This window comes from Mobula hypostoma, chromosome 11, assembly GCF_963921235.1.
Source record: "Mobula hypostoma chromosome 11, sMobHyp1.1, whole genome shotgun sequence".
Classification (NCBI taxonomy): domain Eukaryota; kingdom Metazoa; phylum Chordata; class Chondrichthyes; order Myliobatiformes; family Myliobatidae; genus Mobula; species Mobula hypostoma.
This window is the reverse complement of record NC_086107.1, coordinates 37282716-37306749: the sequence shown is the minus strand read 5'-3', so window position 1 is coordinate 37306749 and position 24034 is coordinate 37282716. Positions and strand designations below refer to the sequence as shown.

The 24034-nt window shown below is 40.3% G+C and overlaps 1 protein-coding gene across 10 annotated transcripts in view; it reads right to left on the bottom strand.

The window, feature by feature from the left end:
• Positions 1 to 211: 211 nt before the first annotated feature.
• LOC134353656 (uncharacterized protein C11orf24-like) overlaps positions 212 to 24034 on the bottom strand; it is a 102758-nt gene continuing 78935 nt past the window's right edge. For 5 of the 10 annotated variants that reach the window (XM_063061842.1, XM_063061841.1, XM_063061835.1 and 2 more), the window contains 3 exons: positions 10660 to 10902; positions 2255 to 2383; positions 212 to 1750 (listed from right to left, as the gene is read on the bottom strand). In XM_063061842.1, coding sequence (XP_062917912.1) covers positions 828 to 1750; positions 2255 to 2383; positions 10660 to 10819 — 1212 coding nt within the window. In that variant the 5' untranslated portion in view covers positions 10820 to 10902 and the 3' untranslated portion in view covers positions 212 to 827. Of the gene's footprint in view, positions 1751 to 2254; positions 2384 to 10659; positions 10903 to 13473; positions 13598 to 14358; positions 14458 to 24034 lie in introns of all 10 variants that reach the window. The other 5 variants (XM_063061838.1, XM_063061836.1, XM_063061837.1 and 2 more) reach the window with 4 other exon arrangements.

Below are 24034 nucleotides of genomic sequence, written 5' to 3'. Positions count from 1 at the left end.
TTCAATTCAATTCAATTTAACTTAGTACTAGTGACAAAAAGAATCTTGGTCTGCTAACTGATGTGGACAGAACCACTGGCTTGTTTTCAATACTGCCCTATATTAAGTAAAAGATCCAAATTGAAGTACTGCATGTGATCTTTCAACTTAATTTGCTTACTATTCAATAAAGGAGCAATGCAGTTAAAAAAAGGTAGAGCTTTCACAAAAAGAGACAGTAGTGTTTCAGTAATGAATACATTGGAACTAGTTTAATAGTGATACGATGAAGAAATGCCAGGTATCTCAAAATTATACAGAAGCACCGCCCAAAAAGATTTTAAATTTCAGAAATTTAAGATAAAAAATTAAATTTTAAGGCAAGAAACTGCATAGTGGTACATTGCAACAATAGAACATGGCTTTATGTTCAATGGCACAATTCTAGCAACTGTATTGCTCGAAATGTTTAGATTACTGAATTGTTCTCATTGAAAAAACTTACTTTATTGCAAAATTCCCTTTGAATCAAAAATACACCAAAGTGACTTTGTTTTAAACAGTGGCTTAAGGAGTTTTGTTGCAAGCTAGTTAGAGCCAAACAGTGCAACTTACAAAATAATTACATTGATGTCAGCTATTTCATAAATTCACAATGATTTCTCAATTGACTGATCCTCCAGACACTCTTCAGAAGTCCCAGAATAAGGCAGTACTGCTCAACTTATGGCACATTACATTTGATCCACGTTATATTTTATAGAATGTGCTTAGTTTAATGAAAGAAACAGTCCCAGTATTTTAACAGCAGAGTGTTATGTTTCCTATATTCTTCGTGGTTCTTTTTTTTACATATCTGAATCTGCATACATTCCATTTATTAGATAGTCCACTTGCACATAGTCTTTCCTTTTATAGCTTTCAATTACTTTATGTGCAAACAATATAATACTCAATAAGAAAAACAATACTCCAAATATTAGAATGGCCATTAATGAGCTTGTGTCAGCTAAATATTTGATTAGAGCTCCAGCAGGCACTGAAGGAAAGACATAACTCTTCCCATTACTAACAGCAACTGTAGTTCTGCTTTTTAGTTTTGGCGACTGTGACACTCCTCCGGCGATTGTGCTTGCATTGGTCCATGTTTGCTTTTGCTCTGTCTCTGGGATTAGTTTTGATGTAGATACTTCCATTGGGGTTACAGTGGTCAAAGATTGGGTTGTTTTTGGTGTAGTAATTGGGGTAGACCGAAGGGAAGTTGTATTGTCCTTTAAGATATTCCTTGGTGTCACAGATGATTCATGTTTGCTTGAGCTTGTTGGAACTGGTGTAGTCTGTTGACTACTTACAATTGATGCAGTACTTTCATGGGGGGTGGACACTTCCGAGAATTTCCTAGTGGTAAGATGTTCACTGTTTATCGTTGATGCTGTAGTTATTGATGACACTTCAGTGGCGGTTATTTCTGAGTTACTTGTTGTTGGGGCTGCTGGTGTGGTCGTGATCGAAATTGGTAAGGAGGGTGAAGAACTGGAACTGGCACCAGGAGTACCAGTAAATTGTCTGCCTGCCGTTGACACTGCAGCTGTAGCTGTAATCTCAGTGGTGTTTGTGCTGGAAACTTCATTTGACTCTGTACTTGAATTGGTGACGGTTGTTGAGCCTGTTCCATTGATGCTTGTGTTATTGACTGACAATGAGATAGGTGAATGGTCTTCTCTTACTACCCTTCCTGCATGGTGCAAATTCTTCAGTGGTGAATATTTTCCTAGAAAACACACAAAAAAATTGAAAGCATTGAGAATCCAGTCAGTTTAAACATGGCACATTAACTCATTTCCAAATGATGATTATGTTTTCAATGTCACATCTGATTGATTGTTCAAATCCTTCCATTCATCCATATAAACAGGAATGAGGAATGATTCTTACTAAATACATCATTGTAACATTTCAAAGCAGGAAACTTTTACATCCAGGTGTGAGGTACTGTAATAATCTACTGATGGACCTTGATAGTGGAATTTGCCTCTCTGTCAAGGGGATTATATCCATGACAATCAGAACATAAAATATACAAAAACAATTAACTTTATAAAGAAACATCAAGAAGCTTCAAATTATTTTGAAAGCAACTCCCCTGGTAATCATTTACATTCCAAGGGATGCGCCGACAGACTGAAAAAAAATCTATTTAATTTTCTGGCTTTGAAAATCATCTTGCAGGGCTTTGGAGGAGCAGTTGTATAAAGTTAACAGTATCTGCACTTACCTATTTGCAAATCTTTAACAGCTTCCACAGCTGCTTCTTTACAGACAGATATATCCAGACAGTGTAAATAAAAACAGAGATTTTGATTTTGATTTTCTTCTATCACCACCCAATTACACTTCAAGCCACCTACAAATAAAGGTTAAGAAAAGAAAAAATCTTAGCATCATCTACATTGTCATTTAATTTTTTACCTCACACATTTTTGAAACATATGACCTGTTGGGAACCCTTTGAGAGAAAGGTGGTGCAATCTGATGTGACCAGAATGAACATTAAATTTTCCTGAATGCTATTGGTATCGCTTTGCTTTGGAAACTGAAGTAGAAAACCTCAGTTTATTAAAGAAGAACGATGCGTAGCAAAGCAAATATAGCTGCTCTTCATCTAACGAAGGACACTTTTTGATGGCATCATTTCTGGTTAATCTGCCACCCTTGTGCCTCTCTGTCATTCTGGAGATGTGCAACCCTTTCATCCGCCGTCTCTTCTGCTGTTTGTTGTTTGTCTCTGATCCTGGAGACGTGCATGCCTCTCCTCCTCTGTCTCTTCTTCTCTCATCTTTTGTTGTCCTGACTCTTTGATCCTGGAGTTGTGCGGCCCTGGCCTCATCTGATTCTTGTTCTCTCCCTCTCCTTGCCGCTTCCCAACGACATTTGGCATCATCTCTTGACCATAATGTCCCCCTTCCCTTTCCATGCGGCATAATTAGGCTGACCTTTTTTTTTTACCCTAATGCTGGATAGAACATATGAAGCAGTAACACCAAAGGATACTGATTATTCTTGATAATGTGGTTGGCACTCTCCTAAATGGATGTGATATAGTCACCACTGTCCTTTGACTGCAGCAAAGGGTTTTATGGGTGTCTTGAAGTACGTCATTACACTAAGATTTAATTATCTCTTATTGATGGGCGGCAGTTAGAGATGTCCCAATCCTGCACATGCTGACCCCTTGAAATAGAGCCGCCCTGCCCTTTTGCTTTGGTAGGTGTCGCTGCTGAGGCTGGCCGTGCACATGCGTTGGGCTGTCATGTCCCGATTTCCATGATGGCGGATGGGCTTTCGGGTTAAAAGGGAGCCTGTAGATTTTTGGTGAATGACCAATTTTATACGAATATATAACCCTGAACTTTGCCTGCACTCTGTAAGTTAGCGCATTTTAATTCGATTTAGCCAAAAGAAGTGCTGCTGTAATGCACCGTTTGTGCTAATTGGAGGTCACAAACAGACAAAGCATGAGAGTTTTAGTAGTCTATAGATAACACACACACACACACACACACAACTTCTCTCAGGTGGAACACATTGTTCATACAGAGCGTTGCTATTTTGTCAGGATTAAAACTTAAATTAACCCCGCCTTTTCCAAATGATCTTCAAAGAAGTGATGCTATTCAACCTTTAAGATTAGAAGTTCAAAATTCAAAAGTAAATTTGTTATCAAAGTGCATATATGTCACGATATACAACCACAAGATTCATTTTTTTGCGAGCATACACAGAAAATTCAAGAAACACAATAGAATCAATGAAAGACTGCAGCCAACAGGGTGGGCAACCAACCACTGTGCAAAGGGCAACAAACTGTGTAAATATTAAAGTTAAAAAATAATAAATAGATAAATATATAAGCAGTAAGTATGGAGAACATGAGATAAAAGGTAATCAAAACTGAGTCCTAAGTTTGTAGGAACAGTTCATTGATGGGGCAAGTGAAGCTGAATGAAGTAAACTCCTTTGGTTCAAGAGCCTGATGACTGAGGAGTAATAACTGTTCCTGAACCTAGTGGTGTGTGTCCTGAGGATCCTGTACCTTCTTCATCATGGCAGCAGTGAAATGGACTGGGTAGTGGGAGTCCTCGATCATGGATGTTGCTTTCCTGTAACAGCACTCCATGTGAATGTGCTCAATGGTGGGGGGGGGGGGGCTTTACTCATGATGGACTTTGCCTTATTCACTACTTTTTGCAGAAATTTACATTCAAGGGCATTGGTGCTTCCATACCTGGCTGTGATGCAGCCAGTCAATGATCTTGCCAACATACATCTAAAGAAGTTTGTCGAAGTTTTAAATATCACACTAAATCTTTGCAAACTTTTAAGGAAGTAGAGGCACTGGTGTGCTTTCTTTGTAATTGTACTTATGTGCTGGGCCCAGGACACGTTCTCTGAAATGGTAACACTGAGAAATTCAAAGTTGCTGACCCTCTCCACCTCTGACCCCCTGATGATGACTGGCTCACGGACCTCCAGTTTCCTCCCTCTGAAGACAATAACCAGCTCCTTGGTCTCGTTGACACTGAGTGAGAGGTTGTTGCTGTGGCACCATTCAGTCTGATTTTCAATCTTCCTCCTATATGCTGATTCTTCACCACATTTGATTTGGTCTACGACAGTGGTGTCATCAGCAAACTTAAATAAAGCATTGGAGCTGTGCTTAGCCTCACAGTCATTAGTGTAAAGTGAGTAGAGCAGGAGGCTAAGCACATAGCCCTGTGGTGCACCTTTGCTGATGGGAGATTATGGAGGAGATGTTGCCAATCTGAACTGACTAGTGTCTGCAAGTGAGGAAATCAAGGATCCAATTTGCTCAAGGAGGTATTGAGACCAAGGCCTTGAAACTTATTGACTAGTTTTCAGGGAAAGAATGTTGAATGCTAAGCTGTAGTTGAAAAAGGGCTTCCTGATGTATGCACCTTTGTGGTCCAAATGCTCCAGGGTTGAGTGAAAAGCCAATGAATTTGCATCTGCTATGGATCTGTTGTGACAGGAAACAAACTGGAATGGATCCAAGTTGCTTTTCAAGCAAGAGTTGATGTATTTCATCATCAACCTCTCAAAGCACTTTATCATAGTCATTGATTTAGGTTACCACATTCTTCTTAGCGACAGTTATAACTGAAGCCTGCTTGAAGCAGCTGGGTACCTCAGACTGACGAAACAAGAAGTTAAAATTATGTGAACACTCCAGCCAGTTGATCAGCACATGTCTTTAGTACTCGGCCACGTACTCCATCTGGGCCGGATGCTTTCCGTGGGTTTACCTTCCTGAAAGATGCTCTCACTTCGGCCTCATGACTAAAATCACAAGGTCATCAGGAGCTGTGGGAGCTTGTGAAGGTTCCTTCATGTTTTGACAGTCAAAGCGAGCATAGAAGTATTGAGCTCATCTGGGCGAGAAGCCTTGTTGTCACCTACAGTACTGTGCAAATGCCTTTGGTACCCTAGATTTTTTATATACATTTTGTCTTAGACGTTTATTTTTTGTTTTCTACATTAGTGTGTCAGTAGAGAAGACCACATTTTAGATCTCCAAACATTCATTTTCCAAAAAATTAACTGTTAAGGAGCAATTTGTGTATTTTGTTAAAGAAAGTAACAGATGATGTAATATACTACTTTTCAAATAATAACAATTACTTTATGGGTATATAGCCCAGTGCATGATTAAACAAAGATAACAAACAGGTGCAAATGATCAATAACATAATGAGTTAAATGAATTAATCTGATTAACTGAAACAAAAATGGGTGCAGAAGGAATCAAACTGGGTGAAGGACAACTAAACTAAAAGGTGAGGGTGTGACAGATGTGATAGTATAACTTTCAAATCATCAAATCTTACACCATGGTAAGAGTGAGCTCAGCAACAAGACACAAGGTGGTCATCCTGGATCAGCAAGGTCTCTCCCAAGCAAAAATTTCACAGCAGACAGGACTTCCATGATGTGCTGTCCAAGCCCTTTTGAAGAAGCACAAAGAAACGGGCAAAGTTGAAGACCAAAAATGCAGTGGTCAGCCACGGAAACTTGAGGGCAGCAGATGCAAGATGCATCAAACTAACCTCCCTTCTAAATTTGATGAAATTCACCTCTGAACTCACAGAAACTGCTGGAACCTAAGTACACCCCTCTACAATCTGGAGAATTATTGTCAGAAGTGGTCTTCGTGGAAAAGTCGTTGCCAAAATGCCATTCCTCCAAAGTAGAAATGAAGTGAAGAGACTCACCTATGCATGAAAACACACGGACTGGAGTGCTGAACAATGGCAGCAAGTGCTCTGGACTGACGAGTCAAAACATGAAACTTTTGACTCAAGGAGGAGGCAGTTTGTCTGTAGAAGAACTGGAGAGTGCTAGGTGGATGCAGCCACTGTGATAACATGGTGGAGGTTCCCTCTAGGTTTGGGGCTGCATTTCTGAAAATGGAGTTGGTGATCTGGTTTTCAATGCTGAGAAGAACAAGCAGATTCTCATCCATCATGCAAACCATCAGGAAGGCGTCTGATTGGTCCCAACTTCATTTTACAGCAGGACAATGACCACAAACACATGGCCAAGGTCATAAAGAACTATCTTCAGCAAAAAGAAGAACAAGGAGTTCTGCAACAGATGGTATGCCTTCAGAGCCCTGATCAAAGCAGTCACCTGATCTGCATTTTGTTTCTTCAAGTTCAAGGAAACTACAATGTGAAATCAAAGTGCAGCACACTAGATTGGAAGTACTGCAAGTGAATCATTGCTTCGGATGAAAAGACAGCTAGGGTTGCTGTATGGTGGAAAGGGAAGAGGTGAAAGGACAACTGCCACATTGCCTGTGGTTGCAAGGGAAAGTGCTGTTAAAAAAAGAGATGGCTGGTGGAAATGGACGAGTGGATGAGGGACTAGTGAGTTCCTTCTTCCTGCTTTGCCCTCTCCTCTACCATTGTTAATAAAGGCCAAAATTTTATCACAGTTAACTCCTGGATGTCTGCTCTCACCCCTTCTTCACCAGGACATCTTACTAGCCCTCACATTCAACACAGCATAATCCACAATTTCTCACACCTTCAAAGAGCTTCCACCACCAGAAACACATACCCCACTCCTCCCTTTTCAGCATTTCACAGGGGCCATTTGCCGAGGCCACCCTGGTCCTCTTACAATGTGGTCTCTTCCACATGGGAGAGATCAAATGCAGATTAGGTGACTACTTTACAGAGCTCATGTTGAGTCTGCAGGTGTGATCCTGAGCATACCATTTTAATTCTCCATCTGAGCTCTCGGTCTGTGGCCTCCTGTATTGATACACCGGGGAAGGAGTTTTTAACGAGATCTGAGAGGCAAGTTTTTATTTTGATGAAGAGTGGTTGATATTTGGAACACACTGTCAAAGGTGCCAGTGGAATCAGATATAATAAGAGGCATAGGCATAGAAGAATACAGTGCTAATGTGTGCAAATAGGATTCATGTTTATGGGCAAAAAATGTAGTTATGGGTGAGTGGGCTGAAGCTTCTGTTTCTGTGTTGTATCACTATATGACTATGCAGCAATGGCTACAGGATCATATCATCCCAGCTGTAATACTTAACATTAACACTGCAAGGTTCCAATACAATGTAATGTAGATGTCGGTACTGTTGATGAGGAAAATTACTCATCTGTGTTCTCTCTAATAAATGGAGGGCATGTCCACTGGATTAATTATCACCTAGTTAAACTACATGCAAACTATGTCTGTGCTATCAAGGAATATTTATGCACCCGTAATCTACTCTGATGCCAAGACTAGATTTCTGCAGCATCATCCTGGGTTCATCATAGCCTTGGTCTAAAGGGAGCTAATTTTCAGAGGCAAAATGAGGGGGATTGCCTTTGACATCAAGGCCCATTTGACTGAGGGTTTCAGAAAACTGAAACTGAAATGAAAAGGTAAAGGAAAATCAGTGGAATATACAACACACAAAGGAAGACTGTTGTGACTGTTGGAATTCAATCATTCTGCCCCAGGACTTCACTGTAGGGAGTTCCTTCAGTAACTTCACTAATGAACCTCTTTCCATCATAAGCTCACAAAGGCTGAAGTCTGTTAATGACTGGACAATGATTACTCTATTTGCATCTCTTCAAGATAAGAAAGGGTTCAATGCCTGCGTGCAGCAAACTAGACAACAGTCAGGAATGGGCTGATAGGGGGCAACTAAAGCCCAATTTATACTTCTGCATCAAATGTATGCTGTAAGTACGGCATAGCCACGTACCCTATGCTGTAGCCTAACGTGCACCTCTCCCAAAATGTAACTACACGTCGTGGCAACACAGACCGCAACAACTGTGATTGGTCCGCTTGGTAGCATCACATTTCCTCCTACGCATTTCCAGTTGCTTCTTCTTCTCAGCCATTTCAGAACTGACAGAGAAGAAACTCTTGATCAACATCTCTTAGCTCCAACTCCAACATGATGCGTTCAGTTTCAATCGCCATTGTTTGAAGTACAGGAAGAAACTCAACACAGTGGCATAGAAACCCCACTGCTAACTAGCGTTTTGGTGGTGAATTGCAGAGCGATGCAAACACACCTACACACAAGTATAAATGCTCACAATGGCGTAGGCTATGGCGTTTCCCATAAGCAAAAGTATATATTAGCCTTAAGTGTTGCATTACAAAACTGAGCATCTCTAACAAGGCAATGTTTAACCACCTACCCCTGATATTCAAAGACATTAACTATGTCCTGTGCCTCACCAATATTCTGGGAGTTTCCACTTACCAGAGGCCCAACTGGCTGCAAATATACCATGTCTAAATGGGGAGATCTGAGCTTGATATCCTGCAATGAGTGACATCCTAAAGTCTTTCCATCATCCACAGGACACAAGTGTATACACTTCACTTGTCGGGTCACATGCAACTCCAACAAGGCTGAAACGGTTCACTTAACTGGTACCCCAAGCATCACTCTAAATTTATATTCTCTCTACTGCTACTGGCATCGCTAGAACATGGCAAGATTACTGGAAAAGCACATCCCAATCCTGCAACCAGTGCCAAAAAAAAACAAGGGCAGCAGATGCATAGGGATCACCAACCAGCTCACTGCAGGATTTTATCTATATTTAATATAATCTACAAAGTTCAGTCTGCTTTTGATCAATAATCACCTCTGCTGGTTTGCATTTCTCATATATGATCAAGATTATTGTTCAAAATTAACATTTTTGCTCTAATGATATCCATAACAAAAATCACAACTCTATTATTTAGCCACCATAAATAAAGTTATGATCACATTTTTTGTTGGATATATAATATGAAGCAGGAAATATTGTGTCTTACATTGTCCATTATATAAGAGGAAATGCATTCTTGAACATATCCTGAGCATTGCGATAGGGGTTCTGCTGGTTAACATTATTGTTTAAGTAATTATTTAAAAGTACTACATTTGAGCCTTTTGGGAGGGAAATGTGATATCAGCATTAGCAAATATTTTTACTTTTAACCATTAGCAGATGTGGCTGCTGCTGGCAAGGACAATATTAATGGCTATCCCCAATAGGCCTTAAAGCCGCTTCCTTATACTGCAGCATTAATCTGGCAAAGTTTCTCCCACAATTTTGTAGGAAAGACAATTGCAGGACCTAGTCCAACATTAATGAAGGAATGGTCATATATTTCCAAATCAGGCTGAAACGGCATTTGGGAGGGGAACAGGCAATAGGTGATGTTCCCATGTGCCTAATGGCTTTATCCTTCCTGGTTGTACAGATCAAACATATGGGGTCTGCTTTCCAAGAAAGTTAGCAAGTAACAGCAGTCCACTTTGGAGGTGCACGCGCACACACGCGCACACACACACACACACACACCACACACACACAAACACACACACACGCACACACACACACACACACACACACACACACACACACACACCACAAAAAGGACTCAAATGTAACTGCATTTTCTGTATAATTCTACAAAGAATCCCTTTGGGTTTATAAAAACTAAAAATAATGAAAAAACTGATTTATTATATTCTTTATATGCATTCTCAATTAGGTAAGACACCTAATTGGAAATCCCTATAAAATACTTAATAACAGGCAAGCATATGATCATAGGTAAGGTTATCATAAATGTTACTGGTACCAACAACAAAATAGTTTGTTAATAGATTATGCTTAACGTTCCTTGGTTTACAGGGTACTATTGGGTAAGATTTGTATCTGAATGATCAATATTTGCCATTGATGTAAAAGTATTAGTGAGTTGTTCTGGGAGCATTCTTCAGGGGTTCACAAAATAGTGACAGTGGGAAGAATATTTATTGGCCCTTTTGCTTTTGCTCACTGAATTCTGGTTATGCCTCTTGGCTAGTTGCTCCCCATGGAAAAAAAAATATTTCTTCGTGTTAAGTGCACTTCTGTTAACACTCATCTTTTTCGAAACTCACTGTTGAACGTTCATAAAATGACAAGACTATGTAACATTACCTAAAGAATGTAACACATGTCACTTGCATTCAATATATATGTAGATTTTAAGAGAGTTTTGCCAAAGGGGAGTATCACAACCATTATATCTGTCTAATAAACAGTGTACCTAGTATCTATGTATATTGACATACTTTACCTTGGTCTGTAACAAATTCACAAGTTCGGTTACATTCTTCTCCATCACTGATAGGTAGGAATTTTAGTACCTTGATTCCACTGTTTTGTAACTTATACATTGAGCTCTCAGTTAAAAAGCAAATTGACACATAAAGAAACAGACTAAGAGGAGTCCACATTTTTGAGGAAAATTCCTTTTGGCCAGAACTGCTGTATTAAGAAATCACAGGTCAATTGTGTCAATGTTCGTTTTTTGGTGAACCTGGAAAGAGAAATAAAAAATATTAAAAATACTGTTGCAGATTTTTTCTTGATACAGTGTAATTACCACCTCCAGTCAGTCTCACAAGCTTATCCTCACTTGGGCCCTGACTCTGGTCGAGTAATACAATTCCAGTGCTGTTACTAGGCATTGGAAACTGCCTGGCAACAAAGCTCGAGGGTAATGAAAAGCTCTGTGTATAACTAGATCTCCAAAAGTGAGATAAACCTATCACCAAAAATATTTTTCTATGGATGGTCCAGACTTACTAGAATCCATCATTTTCACAAGACTAGTAAAAAACTGTGTATTACTCAGCAAGAAGGCACCAGTTCTATTACAACCTTGCCAAAAGTCAGTTTTGCTTCAAGTAATAACTTCAACATTTTTCTCCACTGAACATTCTATCTCATAGGAAAACAACTTCCCATACTGATTGATTCACTTTGTTTTCTCCATCTTATGGATAGATAATGTATTTTTCCACAGCAACATGATGCAAAGATGTGATAGCAGAATGAGTGACTAGTCAGGCTGCTAGTTCATATCTAGTACTGCGTCAGCAGGAATTTCAAGAAAGCTACAGCCACTTTCTCCAATCCTCGCAGTAAAATCTGAGCTTTACTGATGACATCCACCCCTTCCTATTACCTTAAACTATTCAGAACCTTAGTCTTCTAAGCGATAATAGGTCAAATATTTGAAACTTTTCTATAACCACCGTCCAACTTTATGACAATAGTTTTCTCCACAATGGTTTTCTGCAGCTTTCATTCACACTGCTCTTACCTCTACCCCAGATTGTTTCTCTATTCTTCTGTCTGGCTGCACCTTCAATCCTCTCTAAATTTCAACTTCATCAAAACTCTGCTGCACATTTTATAACTTACCCTACATTTTTGTTGGTATGGGAACGAGTTATAACGGTTGGTTGAGTGGTGTGAGCGAGACATAACCGGCTGGTTAAATGGTGTGAGCGAGATATACCGGCTGGTTAAATGGTGTGAGCGAGATATACCGGCTGGTTAAATGGTGTGAGTGAGATATACCGGCTGGTTAAATGGTGCCGCAGCAACAACCATGTACTTAACATCAATAAGCTCAAAGAACTGATTGTGGACTTTGTAAAGGGTAAGACAAGTGAACACACACCAGTCTTGATAGAGGGATTGGAAGTGGAAAAGGTGAGCAATTTTAGGTTGCTGGGTGTCAACATCTTTGAGGTCTGTCCTGGGACCAACATATCAAAGCAGTTACAAAGAAGGCAATACAGCAGCTTTATTTTGTTAGAAGTTTGAGGAGATTTGATTTGTCAGCAAGGACACTTGTAAATTGCTACAGATGTACCGTGAAGAGCATTCTAACTGGCTACATCACCATCTGGTATGGAGAGGACACTGCACAGGGTCAAAATAAGTTGCAGGTAGTTGTAAACTCAGTCAGTTCCATCACAGGCACGAGCCTCCCCGGCATCAAAGAGCCAGCATCCGTCATTAAGGATCTCCCATCACTCAGGACATGCCCTCTTCACATCGCTACCATCAGGGAGGAGGTACAGGAGCCTGAAGACACACTCAATGATTCAGGAATAGATTCTTCCCCTCTTGACATCAGATTTCTGAATGGACATTGAACCCATTAATACTACCTCACTACATTTTTGCACTACTTATATATATTGTGGCGCTCTGGGGGTGGTGGGGAGGGCTTGGCCGAAAGCCTGCCCCAGCATTCCTAATGACCAGAGCTATTTATTGTTCTTGTGTTAAAATACTTTTATGGAATTATAGTAGGATGTTCAAGTTCATTCATTGTTACATTTTAGCTTGGGTTATACAGCTATTCACGTGTATGTTTGTGGGTCATCCTGACTGTAACCGAGGTGTGAGATCATCACCTCCCCTGTCCGTATGTGACTGAGTTGGTTCTCTCCCTGGGTCATAGTGCCCGGTCTGTCCTTGTGCTTGTCACTATAAAAAAATCTGTTGAGTTAAACAAGCTCATCTCATCTGTCATCATGGACCAAATGCTCACTCGCCACTATAATTTATATATACACACACACACACACACACACACACACACAGTTAATCAGAATTTTATTATTGTGTATTGCATTGTACGGCTGCCAAATAACAACAAATTTCGTGACCTATGCTGGTGATATTAAACCTGATTCTGATCTGGATAATGCTTTAAAACCACTGAAGATAAGGAGCTGTAGCTCAGAATGACTCAACATCAATGCTGACATTGTGCATTGATGCAAAGATTAAACTATTGCATCAATCTTCACATGTATGTTTCATAACAATACTTTGGAATTCCCTTCCTAAACCTTCTCTACACTTTTCCTTCATGATAATTCTTAAAGCCTATTATGCTGAACATACATTCCTGCTTACTTATCCTAATTTCTGCTTAATTGGCTGGTAGTTTTGTAATAGTCCTTTGGACATTTTCTAATGTTTAACGCTCTATATAAATTCAAGTGTAGTTCATGGGAATGGAAGGAAAACCAATATGATCAAATCCATTGGAATAAATTTCACTCCCAGGTGTTATGGTGACCTGCAGTAACCTTGCCCTTCACCATTAGTAAACTGGAAAGCAGTTCATCAGCGTCTTCCAGAGAATGCACGGGAGATCTTAGAGGAGACGGATTTAGCCAGGATGCTGCTGTTGTCTGTCATTCCTAAAGGGGATTAAAACTTTAGTTTACCATGGTAACATTGGCAAAAATATTATTCTTCATCACATCATCACCAAAAGCTTTTCAAGGATAGATGCTCTGGATACTCAGCTTTAACTGGTAAATACAATTCTAGGATGAGAGTTTAACCTAAATGGTCATTTTTTAAAAATGCAATAACAGCTCCTTCTTTTATAACAAAACTGCATTGTTTCAAAAGACTGCTATTTCTTTAAAAAAAATTCACCCAAGCATGCTGTTGGGAACTGACACAAATCGTTAGGTGATGCTGTAGACAAGCTTTAAACTTTAAGTATACTCAAAACATAAGATTACTACTCAAGCTCTGTAAGCCATTTATGCAATTTATAAACCTAAATGTTGGTTTCTATAACTTCAAAGACTATATACAGTGAATTCAGATTAATTGAGGCACACTGAACTGGTATATTTTGGCCCAATTAAGCAGCTGCCCCAATTAGTTGGTTTAATGGAAACAGTTTAAAAGGCATAAAAATGACAAACTTGACAAATTTGTTTAACTGAGTAACAAATTATTTATTTAAATGAAATACAGAACAAATTAGAATATTACCAATGGTACTACAGTATTATAATAGTCATCCACAGAGGAATTCATCTAGTGTTCGCAATGAACAAAATCGGGGTAGGCACCTAGTGTAGATAATGGACTGCCTTCTTACAATGCCATCGACAATTGCATCCTCCAAATCTTTACTTTCATTCAACATGATTGTCAGTACCTTCACTTCCTTTGTAGTTCTTAACTTGTAGAAGTTGTAATATCACTTTATTTTCACTCACGGCTGTTTCTGGCATCTCCAAGCCTGAATTCTTGCAACCTTAGTGTGCAAAACAGTTACAAATTGTCTTACTGCTTATTTCTTGCCAACTATCAATGACAAAAATCACTATTTTGAACACAAACACATGCAAGTGACACTATTTAAAGATCGTTCGCTCTAAGTACTGTGTAGCATCCAACAGCCACACAAGTGCATGCAGTCAAGTCTCTGACCCCAATTAAGAAGAATAATGTCAAAAGAAAAATGAAGGAATCCCGACAATTTCCTTGATTTTTTTTTTTGTTTTCAAAGAATTGTCCCAAATAAGCAGCTGCCCGACTAACCAATGGCCCAATTAACCGGAATCTACTGTATTGTAGTTCAAACTGCAATTATTGATCTGTAGAAATCTTGTGAATCTTGTGGCTTCAGTCACAGAAAGATACAGTACAGAGGAAGTAGGCCCTATGGCCAATGTGTCTACAGCCCCTTAAATCACCCATTTAAATCAATCCTATTTGCATTCCCACCACATTCTCTCAACTATTAGCTCCTCAACCAATAATCCAGAAATTGAAAATTCCAATTCCACTATGGCAGATTCAGATTTAAAATCTGAAAATGAAAGTTGATTTCAGTAAAAGTTACCATGAAGCTTTCAGTTTCTTGTTCACTAATTTCTCTTAGGAAATTTGTCTGGTCCAAACAAGACTGAAGTCTCACACCGATGTGGACGGCTCTAGGCTTTCCTATGAAAATGACCTTGCTAACTTCTCCTCAGCAATTCAAAATGGCAGCTGCAGGTTAGGTGCATTCATGCCTTGGCAGTGACAGATACTTCAAAATAATGAGTTAAGAAACAAAGGTATGCTGGAATTCAAGTAGCAACTTTAACTGGTTTGTTAAACTTCAGTTGATTTTATACACAACTAGACAACTGGGTGACCCATTGGGGCACCCTTTCAGAGAAAGGTAGTGCAGTCTGATGTGACCAGAATGAACATTAAATTTCCCTGAATGCTATTGCTATCACTTTGCTTTGGAAATTAAAGAAGAAAAACTCAGTTTTTGACGCGTAGCAAGACAAATATAGCTCCTCCTCATTTAACGAAGGACACTTTTGATGACAACATTTCTGGTTGATCTGCCACCCTTCAAGAATACTCTAACGTTTTCATTTCTTTTCCCCTGGCTTAAAGGCACATACAGCTGACCATGCTGGAATACCGGTTTCTCCAGATAAATCAACACATTGTCTATGGTTTGGCCTTGCGCCTTATGTATAGTCATAGCAAAGCATGGCTGTATTGGGAACTGGCTCTGCTGAAGAGGGACATCTTCTCTTTCTGATAAACTGACAGTAATTCTTGGGATCATGACAATGTCATTTTTGAACGCACCAATGTTTATCTTTGCTGCAATGAGATTGTCGTGCAGTTCTTCCACCATCATTAACGTTCTATTGCAAAGCCTTGGTGGATCCAAGTTCCTCATTGAAATGATGGAAGATCCCCTCTTCAATTCCAGTTTATGTGGTGGCAATCCAGAGAGTTCAACCGAATCAATGAATTCTGTTGGAAAATGAGTGTCGTTAGCTCCTTCTCTTCCTCTCTTCTCCTTCTGTGACTATTTTTGTCATTCTGGAGACGTGCAGCCCTTTCATCCCCTGTCTCTTCATCTCTTCTGCTGTTTGTTCTTTGTCTCTGATCCTGGAGACGTGCATTCCTCAGCACCTTTATCTCTTCCTCTCTCCTCCTTCTATGCCAGTTGTTGTCATTCAGGAGATAAGCAGCCCTTTCATCCTTCATCTCTTCATCTCTTCTACCACTTGTTCTTTCTCTTTGATCCTGGAATCGTGCGGCCCTGGCCTGATCCGATTCTTGTTCTCTCCTTCTTCTGTGCCTATTGTTGTTATTTTTGAGACATGCATGCCTCTCCTCCTCTGTCTCTTCTTCTCTCATCTTTTTTGTCCTGACTCTTTGATCCTGGAGTTGTGCTGCCCTGGCCTCATCCGATTCTTGTTCTCTCCCTCTCCTTGCCACTTCGCAATGACGTTTGGTGTAATCTCTTGACCATAATGTCTCCCTTCTCTTTCCTCGTGGCATAATTAGGCTGATTATATTTTGTTTTTTACCTTAATGCTGAATAGAAGATACGAAGCAGTAACACCAAAGCCTCCAGGATGCTGATTTCTCTTGATGATGTGGTTGACACTCTCCTAAATAGACATGATATAGTCACCGCTGTCCTTTGACTGCAGCAAAGGGTTTGATGGGTGTTTCAAAGTATTTAATTACAATAAGATTTAATTATCTCTTATTGTTGGGTCTCAGTTTGATCTGTCCCAATCCTGCACATGCTGATTGTGATTAGCAGAATGTGACCGCTCAAAATAGAGCCTCTCTGCCCTTTTTCTGCGGTTGGTGTCGCTGCTGTGAGCATCGTGAGGTGCTGCTGAACGCAGTGTCATGTCGCGGTTTCCATGAAAGCTGGAATCGGGTGTGGAAAGCGGGGCCTGTTGACGAGTGAGCAATTTTATATGAATATAACTATGAATATAACCCTGACCTTTGACTGCATTCTGTAAGTTAGCGCATTTTAAGTCCATTTAGTCAAAAAAGGTGCCACTTTAATGCACCGCTTGGGCTAATTTAAGGGCACAAACAGACAAACAGATAAACAGAATGAAAAGTTTAGTAATGTATAGATTATGTGCAACAGCAGCAGAGAGAAAATGAGAGTAAGACAGAGAAAGGGAATACAAAAGGATGGGTGAGTAGAGAATAGACAATGGTTATAAATCCTAAAGGAAATCACACATTTCCAGCCCATGTATAATCTTGGGGAGGAATCATTTATATAAACAGGAAAGAATCTGAGAAAACTCATAGCATGGAATTGGCTGAACTTCCCTCATCATGTCCGTACAAGTATAGTTCAGATGGTTGCACTTCCTCGTAGCCCTGTCAAAGGGAGGGGAGGAGAAGATGGCGACGCGATGCAGCATGCGCGGCCACTCTGAAATGATATCGTATTTGTAAGTAGGATGCCGTGCACAATCCTGATTTGATGGAGGCAGACGTGAGAAGCACAGAGGAACATCTGGAGAAACTTCTGAAATGTCCGCTTCACTGCCACTGCTATTGTGCGATTGAGAATCTCCAGAGGGGAAGGCCCCAAATCCTTAGTTTTGTCTATTGCCGGGGCCGGGGTCAAAGCGTTCAGCAGAGATGGTGCTCGGTGTCAGAGGCTCAAAGTTTTTGGACAGACTCAAGAGTCGGCTGTGGTTGGGTGCTTCCAGGGTGCTGCATCGGCAAGTTTGCGGCACTGGAAGCTCATGGCAGGGAGAGTTTTTCTTTCTTCTACCGTCTGCGTGAGATGATGGGACTTTTGAGAGACTTTGAGACTTTTTTTTACCGTGCCCATGGTCTGTTCTTATCAAATTATGGTATTGCTTTGCACTATTGTAGCTATATGTTATAATTATGTGGTCTTTGTCAGTTTCTCAGTCTTGTTTGTCTCTGTGATATCATTCTGGAGGAACGTTGTATCATTTCTTAATGCATGCATTACTAAATGGCAATAAAAGAGGACTGCGTGTCCTCATAATCTATACTAATTACTTCCATACAAGTCTTGGTCCAATTCTCTTTTGAACACCATCACTGAATCTACCACCACTGCCCATCCTGAAGAGCTTTGGATACCCAAACAAGTCGATAGAGAGCTTCTCACCATGTCATTTTGTGATTTATTTGTTAATCATCCTTCATTTTGCATCTCTGCTTTTTGACTCCTCCTCCAATGGAAATGGCTTCCAGCTAATCTGTTTGAACCTTGATATAATATCATTGAGCATTAAGGACAGATGGCTAAACCTAATTTTATGTTAGATGATCATTGTCTGGCACGCTGGAGACACAAATGTTACTCATTACTTATCAGAAATCCCCAACTATTGTCTATGTGCGAGCAAGCATCGTCTTCTTCACTTACAGAGGAGAGCTGAAGGGAATTGAACATTGCACCATCATCTCTAAACCCCTATTTCTGACCTTACATTGGAAGAATGTTCAATGATGAAGGAGCTGAAGATAGTTGGCCCTTGGACACCATTCTGAAGAGTCTCACAGTGATATCCAGGTGCGAGAAGGAATGATCTCTTGCAATACAACTACCTTCTCTTGCACAAGGTTATGACTCTAATCACCGGCGTGATTTCCCTTTGATGCCCATTGACTTCAGTTTTTTTTTAGATTATGAGAACACTCAGTCCTTGTTTATTGTCATTTACATACATTAAGAAACGATACAATGTTCCTCCAGAGTGATATCACAGAAAAACAGGACAAACCAAAGACTAACACTGACAGGACCACATAATTATAACATAGTTACAGCAGTGCAAAGCAATACCATAATTTGATAAAGAACAGACCATGAGCACGGTAAAAAAAAGTCTCAAGTCCCGATCGACTCCTGAGTCCCTGATAGCAGGTGGCAAAAGGGAGAAACTCCCTGCCATAAACCTCCAGGCACCGACAACTGCTGATGCCTTGGAAGCAGCCGACCGCAGCCGACACTGGGTCCGTCCATCTGAAAACTTCGAGCCTCCGACCAGCCCCTCCGATACTGCCTCCCGAGCGCCTTCAACCTAGCCCCGGCTGCCGAAACAAGCAAAGCCAAGGATTCAGGGCCTTCTGCCCCGGAGGATCGAGACCACACAGTAACAGCAGCAGCAAAGCGGGCATTTCAGAAGTTTCTCCAGATGTTCCTCCGTACTCTCACGTCTGTCTCCATCAAATCAGAACTGCGCACGGTACCCCATATGACAGATTACAGATAGCATTCACCGGAGAGGTTGCGTCACCATCTTCTCCTCCCGGGCACCTGGGATTAAACACTGGCTTGTCTTTGATTCACGTTTGGACCAAAGCTGTGATGAGGTCTGGAGACGCATGGTCCTTGAAAAACCTAAAACTGACATCACTGAGTATTTATGAACAAGTGTTGCTTGGTAACGCTGTCAACGATAATTTTCATCAATTTCCTGTTGATTTGAAATCAGAATGGATGATAATTACATGGTTTGCTGCTTTCCATGAGCAGGGAAAATCTGGGTTATTTGCTATATTTTCAGTTAGATGCCAGTGACTTAATTAAACTGTAACAGAATGAGTAGATGTATAACTAATTGTGGTGCACAGCTGAGATATTGTCTAGCCCACAACATTTGCTGTATTCAGATCTAACAGCTGCTTCTCCATATCAAGTACAATGAATGAGTTGGGCTTGAGACAGACTTCAGTGATAATAGGGATCTTATGAGGAAGCCAAAATGGATCACCTATTCCCCACAACTGGTTGAACACGAGTGTGAATGCCTGCTTTTTCTTTACCATTCACATGCTGGGCCCTACCATCATTGATGATGAGTTTTCCATGCTCCCCCTCCCATCTGACGTTTAATCACCGTTCACAGCCACAACTAGTAGGAGCAAACCCAAATGCGATGAATGGTCTAATTCTGTTCCCATATCTTATAGACTGCAGAGTTTTGATCTGATTGTGAGATTACTTAGTCTTGTCTACAGCATACTTCTGTTACCATTTAACACAGGTTTGAAGTACAGGTGCTATGAGGAGAGATTGGACAAGCTGGGGCTATTTTCTCTGGGGTGGCAGAGACAGGGGAGATTTGATAGAAGTTTATAAAATTACGTGACACACTGATAGAATAGATAGCTAATATCATTTTTCCATGAACTGAAATGTACAGTACTAGAGGGCATATGTTTAAGGTGAAGTTGGGGGTTGGGGGATAGCAAAGGAGATGAGAAAGACAAGTTTGTGTTTTTTTAAAAACACATTATTGTAAGGGCCTAGAATGCACTGCTAGGGCTGGTAATACATAGGAATGTTTAAGAGTCTCTTGGATAGGCACATCAACATACAGTGAAGGGAGGGATATAATCATTTGATGGAAAGGATGATCAGATTAATTTGGAGTCATTGGTTTAATTAGTTTATCACAACATCATGGGCCAAAGGGTCTGTCCTTTGCTCTACTGTTCTATGTTGCATTGCTGTTTCTTTCAGCTGGCATTTCCAAGAATGCATTCTGCACTCGTCATCAAAACAGGCAGATGCCCTAACTTGCTAGTAATGGTAGGACAGTATATGGGATATGTTGACCAGGAATTTGTAGATTGCTATAATCTCCTCACTCTGAGACAGGACTCTGGTTTGACAAGGACTGTGTTCCCTGATCGTCAAAGGCAAAGTAAATTTATTATTAAAGTATGTACAGTGCATTCCGGTTAATTGGGACAGTTCAGGACCACTGCATTTTGGCCCAATTAGCTGAAGTTTCACAGAAATAGTTTAAAATATACTTTAAAAAAAAGAAACTATTGTTTAACTGATCAACAATTTATGTTCTGAAATGAAATACATAACAAATCAGAACACTCCCAATACTACTGGTAGTTGTCCATCTTATCCGCCAATGACAGGAAACTGTGTGGGAGAATTTTTAGAGCAGAAAAGCCTTTGCGTTGGGACAGTCCCACTCTCTCGACCTCAGAAGTCTGGATCCAGTGGTACGAGTAGTCTTCATAACTGGGGCATTCCTTAGCTGCAGTGGATGACCATGACTGCTTCTGTGCCTTGTCATGCCCTTTGCTCTCCACAGAGCATAGCAGAACTGCCTACCTGGATATTGGATCTCACAGTAGATCTCATTCGTCCAATCTGCCAGAGTTGACTTAGCGTGCTAGGGCAGGAATGGCCCTACTTCACCGGGATATGAGACCCACCAATTACCCTCACTTGGTTTAGCCTGCCTGTCAAAGTGGTGTATCGGGGTGTGGCCGCTGTCGCATGCAAACGGTTACTTGGATCCACGGGTGAAAACTGAGTGTCTGGCGGAGACCAAAGATATCACTGAAGATGATTGTCTATACCCTCAAACTCTTTGTAGTCCTTAACTTGTTGAAGTAAAGAAATTGTTTCATTTTCACTCCCAGCTGTTTCTGGCATCTCCAAGCCTGAATGCTTGAAAGCGCAGTGAACAAAACCGTTTTAAATTGTCTTACTGTTTATTACTTGCCAACTGTGAGTGACAAAAATCACTGCTTTTTGAACACAATCATACAAGCGACACTATTTGCTCTAAGCATGGTGTACTGTCTAATGGCCACACAACATGTATGAGTCTAACGCTAGTTAGAAACTGTTCGGCAACAGTCTCATGTTCTAATTAGGTGGCATAGTGTCCCAAATAAATGAAGGGATCACACCTATTTTTCTCAATTAGTAGTTGTTCTCTCAGAGTTGTCCCAAGTAAGCAGCTGTTCTGATTAACCGATGCCCCTATTAACTGGAATCCACTGTTCTAGCATGACCGAAACCACTTTTAATTCTTTCTTATTCCCCTCCCATTCACTAGAATTTTAATACAGAGTGAACAAATTCACAAAGAAGCAACTATGGCATAGAAAACAAAAATAAAAGTGGATGTACTGAACAGATTCTCTTTATTCATTGGGCGGCTAGAACATGGCATTAAGTTGGTGATTACAGCTACTTATGGTTATGGATGTGTTGTGATTGGATTATATTCTAAAACCAGGCACAAGATGAACTGAACCTTCTTAGTAACTAAATACAAACCCAAATTATTCTAATTATGATCATCTTTATCTGACACCATGATTTAGGATTATATGACATTAAGAATGTTTATTTCATATGTAGAAATAGTCAACATAAATATTAGTAAATAAATGAGGGGAGAAAAGCTTTGAGTCTGCTGCCATTGTAAAATTAAAGATGAAACAAATTTCATTGATCACAAACAAGAGCTGAAACTTCTGCCTGAACTTCCTGCATCATAAGAGAACTTCAGGATACTACTCTTTTTAACCATGTCTCTAGAAAGTGCCTTTAATAGACTGAGCTCAAGCTCAGAAGTTCTCAACTTGAAGGACAAATGAGTCACAGTCGAGAAATAGGAAGGTTGAAAGTTTCCTGGACATATGTACTGGGGGTTGGATTTGCCGCAGCTAAAAGGGGTTCAGAAGAACAAGTGGATGGCCATTTGAATAGACAGAAAAGCATGGATGGAGAGAGAACCATCAATGTGTATGCCAGACTAAAACCAGTGCTTTGCATTAGAGACCAATAAAGGTGATAAGAGAGCAGGTTCATATGACTAATATACAGGAATAAGTAAATAAGCTAGGATCAAATGATGGACTCAATGGCTGAATGGCCCAATTTTGTTCCTATGTGTTATGGTCAATTGTCCGGACAATTAAAACCAGAGCTCTTAATAAACAGATTGACCATAGAATAAAGCAGAAAAAGGCTATACTGAAGATGATAGATTGACACACAGGCAAGGAGGAGCAAAATGTACAAATAAAGAGCATGAGAAAAGACTTCTGGCAAATATAAAAGGAAAACCAGATTTTTATTTTTGGCCACGAGACATTAAAAGGAAGTCAAACTAGAGCAGAGTCTCTGAGCAGGGACCAGAAAGGAGATCAATGCATTCAGGTCAAAGCATAACTGATGTAACTGAGTAATTGCGTTGGACTTTACTTAGGAAGAAGAATTGGCTTCCCCACAAAGGATTACATTGTTGGGGATACTAGATGGAATTGAAATCTGACAAGAAGGTGTCGGAATGACTAGCTGTACTTGGATGATGTGCCTAATCCAGATGGAATGTATTGTGGTTTGCTGAGGGATTTGAGGGAGGAAATTGAGGAGACATAAATATTACTTTCCAAAAACCTGTAGATTTGGGGATGGTGCCTGAGGACAAAAATGAAAATGCTGCACCATGGTTTAACAAAAAAAAATGTCAACAAGGGAAATGCAGTGGACGAAGATCCTCCAGGCATTCAAAAGACAAAGTGCTGCATTTTAGGTTTGTCATCAAGACTGAATGCCAGGAAGCAGGAGCAGAATAGATGGACTCCAGGCTCCAAACCCCATGTAGTCTCATGCAATGAAATATGAATAAGCAAAGCTCCTCTTGATTACTGGCTGCCTTCCTCGGTTGATGTACTGTTGCTCTTCCACATGGAACAACACTTGGAAGATTCAAAGTAGTTCAGGCATAGGATGTAATCAGGATAGAACTTCAACATTCATCATCAGGAGTGGCTTGGTTGCACTGCTATTGACCAGCCTGGCTGAATCCTGAAGGACATAATGACCAATGGGTTACAAAGCTATTTAGTCAAGTCCTTGCCAACCTGTCTGTGGCAGCAACCTTTGTCTTTGGTAGCACTGGCAGGAACGATTATTTCAGCAGTCTGAGGTATCTGCCTACTTCAAGCAGGCTTCAATAATACCTGTGCCCAAGAAGAACATGGTAACCTTCCTCAATAACTATCATCCAGTACAACTTACATTCACTGTGAAGTACTTTGAGATGTTGGTCATGAAGCACTCTGACCAACAGGTGATCTGGATCTGTTCCAATTTGCCTATGTCACAACAGGTCAATTGCAGATGCAACGGGTGTACTTGTTCACCTTGTACGTCTTTTTTTATAATTGTAAGTCACTGCTGGATACGAAGAACATAAAATAATGCAGGGATATAGCGATCGAGCTGG